General features: G+C 41.3%; 1 protein-coding gene across 3 annotated transcripts in view; it reads right to left on the bottom strand.

Moving 5' to 3' along the window:
- LOC105559308 (GTP cyclohydrolase 1) overlaps nucleotides 1-7,668 on the bottom strand; it is a 17,033-nt gene that overhangs the window by 3,702 nt on the left and 5,663 nt on the right. For all 3 annotated transcript variants that reach the window (XM_012007504.1, XM_012007503.1, XM_012007502.1), the window contains exons 3-5: nucleotides 6,618-6,827; nucleotides 1,827-1,992; nucleotides 123-239 (exon numbers count right to left, since the gene is read on the bottom strand). In XM_012007504.1, coding sequence (XP_011862894.1) covers nucleotides 123-239; nucleotides 1,827-1,992; nucleotides 6,618-6,827 — 493 coding nt within the window. The remainder of the gene's footprint in view (nucleotides 1-122; nucleotides 240-1,826; nucleotides 1,993-6,617; nucleotides 6,828-7,668) is intronic.

The raw sequence follows: 7,668 nt of genomic DNA, 5'->3' as shown, positions 1-7,668 counted from the left end.
CCGACATTTTCTATCCCCGCGTTCGATGCTCTCGCGTTGTCTTTTGTAAATTACGCGCGAGATCGCTTCGCGTAGTCGAGGCGTTTGAAATTTCGCGATACGTCATGTGATCTTATACTTACACTCCCTCGACCACGACGGCGACTCCTGCAGGCTGTACAGCCTTCGTGACCGCTATCGCGATTTGCTTCGTGAGTCGCTCCTGCACCTGGAGTCGCCTGCTGAAGATCTCCACGATTCTGCGAACAGGAAGTTCTCCTCTCAAGATCGCTCTTAGAAACCTCCGATGAATCGGGGCCGAGTGCGTGCAAATATTATTTCTTTCCAAATCCATTATCCAGAAGAATGCTCACAGAAGTTCGGGGGGGAAAAAAAGTTAACGGTCTGGACAACACAGTGTCGCTTGGACAGCGCATCGGAATGCCATCGGTCCTGTTTTCATTATCGGCCGTTTACTTCGCTTTTAAACGGGCGTTTAACGAGTAAACGGAGACCCCGGGCCGTTACGCGCGTGAAAGTGTCTACGGTCTTAGGATACCAGTCTCGTCATATTCTTTCTTTTCGCCTTAATATGTCACTGATCAAGGCCAGGACTAGTGGACCTGCAACTCTACGAAATTGTTCAAATGCCGACCGTAAATATCATAGAGTTTCCTCCTTTTTCATCTACACGATCGCAATTTGCACCGAGCAACCTCGCGCTTTGAGAAAAGGAAAGATTTTGTGTTGCGTGCGCAAATACTTTTTTACCCGATGCAATATGTTAAACTGAAAAAAAATTAAAACATAGAAATCCTTGAAAAGTGACGGTACATTTTGACAATTTTATTTAATAAAGTCTTTTCATCGAAATCCCCGGGGAAAAAAAGGAAATGTTTCATATATGTCTCAATCATGTAATATCTATAATAATTATATCCAATTCTAAAATCATCAGATCTTTAAAGATCTGACACTTTTATCGAATATTCAATGTTATTATCTATTGAGATCTAATTATGTTCTTTTAGGACATTAATTATAGATTTAGTTAGATCTCAATAGCGTCGACCATTCAAGAAAAGTGTCAAATCTCCGAGGATCTGATGATTTTTATAGTTGGATCTCATGAGATATAATTAGATATTACATGATTGAGATATACAGAGTGTTATGTAATATCCGCCTCACCTCTTATTTACGGATAGAGCGGACTAGACTGAGTCGAAAAGTCTTGTATTATTTTGCAATTTTCGCAATAGTTAACGAGTTATTAATTATTACAGGCGCACTGCAAGATGCGGCTGTCCCGCGATCGGCATTGCTAAGCGCGCGGGGAGTTGTTTATTAGACACAGCTCTTGCCGTGTGTCTAAACAATTCCCCGCGCGCCTAGCAATGCCGATCGCGGGACAGATCGAATTGGGCGGGCTAAGACAGCGATTTTTAATAATCAACAACTCGCTAGCTATTGCGAAACTTGCAAAATGGAGGTGGAGGACTTTTCAACTCAGTCTAATCCGCAAATAAGAGGTGAGGCGAGTATTACATAACCCTGTATAATGAGATTTTTTTCATTTTTTTCCTGGATCTTTATTTTATGTTGAGGCTTTAACTCAGGAGACTGGCATCTCAGTCGTTTGTCGGCTGGAGTCGTTGTTGATAAAGTTCCCACGCGTGAAGAAACGACATACGTGGTGACAGAATCGCAATTAAGCGGTTCGGCCGAGAGGAAGAGATTCGACCTTCGACTGCGAATAATTATCTATATGCTTAATATCGAGTCAATCACTCGCGATTTGAAAGCTCGGTAGACCCGGTAAGATCCTTAATATCTAACGTAATTACCTGGCGAGCTTGCTGAGGCCCAGTATTTTTTTGCATGGGAGATAACCGATGGACACCTTGCCGTAGAACGGCACCAAATGGTGCTCGCACATGGAGAACATCTCGATGTCCTTCACCACCACCATCTCGTCGTGATCCTCGTCGAATATCGCATCGTTAATTACGTCTGTAACAGCCAGAGTTTTCCGTCTTAGCCACGCAATGATCTCGTCGACAAATATAAAGAATCCCCCGACGAATTTCGTGAATCAATTGAAATATTTTGCACACGGCATGATCAGGTACGTCGGGGAGATCTTTGGCGACTTGTAGAGCCTTTCAACTCAGCGATAGACTTATGGCAGAAAACGATCCGTAAACGCTTAAGTCTATTTTACAATTAGTCGCAGACGCAAAGCTAGGCAGAGAAAAATTTAAGTCGTGAAAGTCTATTGTGTACGAGACGAATGCTGGAATTCGATCCAAAATCTCGGTCTGAGCAATGTGTAGCTAATAAAATTGCTGCTTTTTCGTAGCAAATTGATTGACTGTAAATTTCTTCAACCGAGTAGAACTTGGAATTAAAAATGTCGATAATTGACGTTTTTAATTCCGTCTCCTGTCTTGTCGACACTGAACGAGTTCGCCAGCGGTTTTAGGATCCCCTCAAGACACGAAACTCCAATCTGACAATGAGTACCTCGCCCGAGACGAGAATTGAGGAACGACTAGAAATACGGGCCTTAAGCGATTAAGGATTGTTCTCTGCCATCAGCCATACACGAAAACGGCTGAGAGCATTGTTTCGTGAAAGAGACGTTCTTTCGTCACGTAGCGGGCGGGTTGTCCCGGCTGTGATTTATTCGATATTGACCTACTTACTGCACCATGGGTTCTAGTGGTAGTGTATACGTACGAGCGGACGTCGGTACGTGTCTACAGCTAGATAATGGTGGTGCTCTCCGCACGGTTTCCACGGCAACCTTAACAAGAAACACCCTCGCGATGACCGACAACGATGAACGAAACGGATTCGCCTAACCGGTCGCGATCGAGTTTGAATTTTCTAGATGGATCCAGGGCTGGCTCCAATCACAATTTCTAATTTGCCGTGTTCGTGGAATAGCTTTCGTCCAGACACAAACGCGATGACTTGCAGCAGAAATGCGCTCGTTTATATATTCTTTGCGGGACAAATACAATTGAATTTTGTACGAGATTAATTTTCCCGGGAAATGCACAGCCGCGTATAGGGGTGGGTCGGCGGCTCTCGTCACGCGTGGAAGTGAAGCAATTTCCTTCCCTCTCGTATCCCCGCGGGGATGCTCTCCGACTGCAGAGTTCAGTTCTACGAACCGGTGGTTTAAACGTGATCGGCTTGGCCGATTCGATTAACTTCTACGGGTTGCCACGCGTACGGCATTTAAAAAATTCCGCCGTGGAAACCCCACGGAATTTATCGATCAGGAACATATGTGTACATATATACCATATATTTCTTTTTATATGTTCATGGCGTCGTATATGTGCGTGTACGAATGTACATATAAATACAAAAAATGATTATGATTTGTTAAAGGGAATGTCGGGCGGGCGTGCACTGGGGCGAGATAAAAGCCACAAGTGGAATTGCCCGCGCAAGGGGATGATTCGGCGAGGGTGGTCAAGCTTTCGTACGAAAGTGCCTCTTGTTTCAGATTCACCGGGCCGCAACCGCTGTTAACTATGAGAGCTTATCTCAAGGGTCTCTCCGCTGTTCAAGCTAAGCCGAAGTGAATTAAAGTCCCCCATCCATCACCTACAGAGGCTCTTAGTTTCAGGCAGGATCGTTAGAACGATACTTGATTATCGTGAGCGTTTCGAGAAAACAGCTTGACGCTAAAAAGAGAGAAATAATTCTTGGACCACCGAAATAGATAAAACTTCGAACAATGTATAAGAAAATTGATAGAAAAAAATTTACTAAATTCGTTAAAGATTTAATACGAATGAGATCGCAGTGTCGTCAGTAAAGAGCAAGTGCGTTACTCACTGCCAATCAATATGCTTAAAGTTAAGTGCGCAGAATAGCTCAAGAGCCAACGACCACAACGACACGTTTGTACTATTTAACATGTCATGCCGGAATGAAATTTTTTCCTTAACTATAGAACAAATTTGTCATACGAGGAAAAGAATTCATTCTCAACTGGTGATACGCGCGAACTTTTCTCCGAATCTCCGCAAATCCCGTAATTGTTGGAGCACCGTGACATTTATATTGAATGTACGTGACGCGGAGGGGAAGAAAAGGAAGAAGGAGATGAGGAGGATTTTCCTCTCAAGCTGTGCCTCGTGCGTCCCTGAGAAGCCCCCATTTATACGAAGTGCTTTACGCTCTCTTTTCTACAAGTCGCACTTAAGTCCCACCCTCTCACCCTCTCGGCGTCCCATTCTTTTTCTCTCCTCCACTTCCTCATTCTGCTCGCGATAGAGAGCGAGTTGAAAGTAAAAAAAAAAGAAAGAAAAGAAGCGTGGTACTTTCACGGAGCCGCGCTCTGTAATTCCGCGCTATGTATTATTCGTAATAAAAGAAATCTGGTCAACGCGCGACGATTTCCCAGTTAATTACTCTATTACCCACGTAAAAATTGTACCCTTGACTTTACCGTAATTCCTTCATGTACAATATAATTCACCGCGGAGGGCTAAATGCGCTCTGGGTTTTTCAATTTTCAATTAGTGAAGAATTGCTACATTCTCTCTCTCTTTCTCTCTCTCCGTGATTACTCGAAACTGTTTGAAACTCGTTACATTTTGACAGGGTCATATGTACTTCAAATATCTGTACCAAAGTTTTTTTTATTAATCTCGAAAAGTGATGTTATCACTATTTCTTTGAGCTATTACATATTTCGTAAGTTTGAACATACCCCGGGGAAAATATACCTTAGAAAACCTTAAGATTTTACTTTAGAAAAATAAGAGATGTGAAAAGTAAATTTAGACACTTTAAACTTTTGTTTAAGGTAATCCTAGGTAAAGCGTACTGGGCTAATATGATTGATGATAACGTATATCGCAAGGAATTCCAAGTAACTTCGGAGAAATTTTTCCCGGCTTTGTAATACAATGACAGCATATCCCTACATATATCACATCTCAACGTATATCTGGATATGCATTATTTATTATCAGTATTTTATCATTTCATACAATACGTTCCTAGTATTCTCTCGATAACGTCCGCGTAAAGTGTAACTTAAATATATCGCCAAACGTAATTCCAGTCTTATTTGGTTAGTCAAATTGTATCCCGCTATCTTTGTATTCAAATATTTCCGTTAATCTATAATACTTCTACTGAAGATTATCTGTTTCAGAAATATCGAATTATTCATCCTGATAACACGTACCTTTCGATTAATGTGTCAAAGTCAAGAGCATTGTTTTTCAGGAAACGGAAGCTCTATCGATAATCCTGCCGGTCGTAAAGCGACTCGAAATGTCACGACGATTCGTGATCGCGACTGCAGGAAGTCAGATTTTACAGAAACAGCGGCCGCCGGACGATCGGCAGATAACAATACGTGTCTAAAAGATGTCATAGAGATATCTTTAAGACAACTTTTAGGCGTACATGTCTACCCGAGTCGAAATTTTGGCCTGATGTTGTACCTTTAATTCTATTATACAGGGTGTCCTAAAATTTGCGAATCAAAATAGCATAGCAAGAAAGTCGTCGAAAAAATAAATTAAAAAGTTATTTTTTCGACGACTTTCTTGCTATGCTATTTTGATTCGCGAATTTCAGGACACCCTGTATAGTAGGACTTAAGACAGTAAAAGAGGTCGAACGGCAAGTACAAAATTGACTGCTATACTTTAAAACTGATAGTGTCGGGAATTTCTACTTCTGCCAATTTAGCATTAAACTAGGTCCTTTTAAGTAGGAGTTAAAGTAAATTTTTAGAATTAAAGATTCAAGGAGGGAGTAAAAAATAATGTCAATCAAAGTAGGTTATTGCTGGTCTATGTAGGTGTATACATAGATCAGCTAAAGTGTAAATTATCCTTAAAAGTGTCAAAATAGTACCAAAATTTCGACTCGGGTAAAAGTGACGTAATTCTATCTTAAAGATGTCTTTTAGACACGCATGATATCTGGGCAGCCGTTGCCGTTAAGCAATAAATGATGGATCGCAATCGCGTGCATAATTGCCGCCTGTAAAATCCATACTACACGGATCTTCGAGCGCAACCTTGCGTTAGCCGACCGTTAAATCAAGGCTGCACTATTTTCTCTTTTTTTCCTCTGTGGTTATATTAGTTTTACAACGTATTCAGTGCCAATTCGAAAGGAGAGTAGTTTAAATAATTCTGTAATAAGCCGGCAATTCCGATTTTTACTTCTTTTTTTTTAATGGATCGTATTGTGCAAAGGTGACCGTCTTAAAAAATTTTTTTACGAAAATGCAATAGCCGTTTCGTTAATATATGTATATTCCAAGTATGACGTTCAAAAATTTCTCAATAGCAAGATCGAAATCGTCGATGCATTACAACATTCTGAAATTCGCAATTGATGTTAATCCAATATTTCCCGTAGCAACCATTTTCAGATTAGATTAGATATTTATAGTATTTTGATTAGATTAAATTTAAGAACGATTTTTACCGCGTTCAAAATAATTTCTGCCGAAACATTTGAATTGTTCGAACTGAATTTATAAAGTTTCAAGTATCATAAATCAATCGTTGAAAAGAGAAAGAGAGGAGACTGTCGGACGATGATCCAATGAAGTTTCATTTAATGACAATAATAGAACTTGCCTTCGAGACTCTGATCGTAGCCTTTCGTGAAGAAGAGCATGGCCTTCGCGGCGCGTTCCGGTGTTTTCAGGAGTCCCTGTCGTTCTGGATCTTCGCCCAGCGAGCTCAGGAGCAACTTGTAACTTCGGGACATTTCCGGTATCATCGCCTCCCGCGTAGGCGGTCGGTGGTCCAACTCCAAATCGTGATGGAACATACATTTCTCGTGGCCTGAAACGCGAATGAAACGTCGATCAGTTTGGATCAGAGTGGATGCCGATCGCATCTTTTCCCGCCCACGATCATCATCGATTTTCGCTGGACGATAACGCTGGACCGAGCAATAACGTGTCAACATCTTTGCTATCGCGTGTCACGACCCGTGAATCGCGTATTCGCGCAATAAGTGGAAGAAACTGCGCACGTCCACACCGCGATCGAATGTCTCGCGCTCATTACGCGCGAGATAAGATTCCTTTCTTAAGTGAACAAAACGTTAGCGACATGCCAGCGGATTCGATCAGATATTATATATTTCGTGTCCGCATTAAAGACTTTTGTTCTGCCGGCAAGGAATCTATTGGCACGATCCGACAGCTGACTGGCAGCGGGATACTTTATTTATGTAATTACGGAACGGCAGATTTTCCTCGCTTCCGTCTCGATCTATCGCCTCGTTGGCAGATTCCACAATATTTCCACTGACAACATTTGCGCGGTCAAACGCTTCGCAAAATCTAGCTGCTCTCGATTTGGCTATCAGAGTTCGCGAGAGCCCGGGAAAAATGGAAATATCTCATTATATGCAATTCTACCCTTACGAAAAAGTAACGAAATGATTATACTAAAAAATTACTCTATGTCCAGTACTTGAACATTAGAAATTACTGATGTACAGTAATTTTCTAGTAATTATTTCGTTGCTTTTCCGTGAGGGTAAAGTCAACAGATCTTCAGAGTTCTGACACTTTTATTCAATATTCGATTATCTATCGAGATCTAATTATTATCTATAGAGATCTAATTAAATGCCCTAATGGGATTAGATTTAGTTAGATCTCAATAGATATCC

Source organism: Vollenhovia emeryi, unplaced genomic scaffold, assembly GCF_000949405.1.
Source record: "Vollenhovia emeryi isolate VEMERY1.0 unplaced genomic scaffold, V.emery_V1.0 DF939281.1, whole genome shotgun sequence".
NCBI classification, from domain to species: domain Eukaryota; kingdom Metazoa; phylum Arthropoda; class Insecta; order Hymenoptera; family Formicidae; genus Vollenhovia; species Vollenhovia emeryi.
Note: the sequence above shows the minus strand (reverse complement) of the source record. Positions and strands in the feature narration are given on the sequence as shown.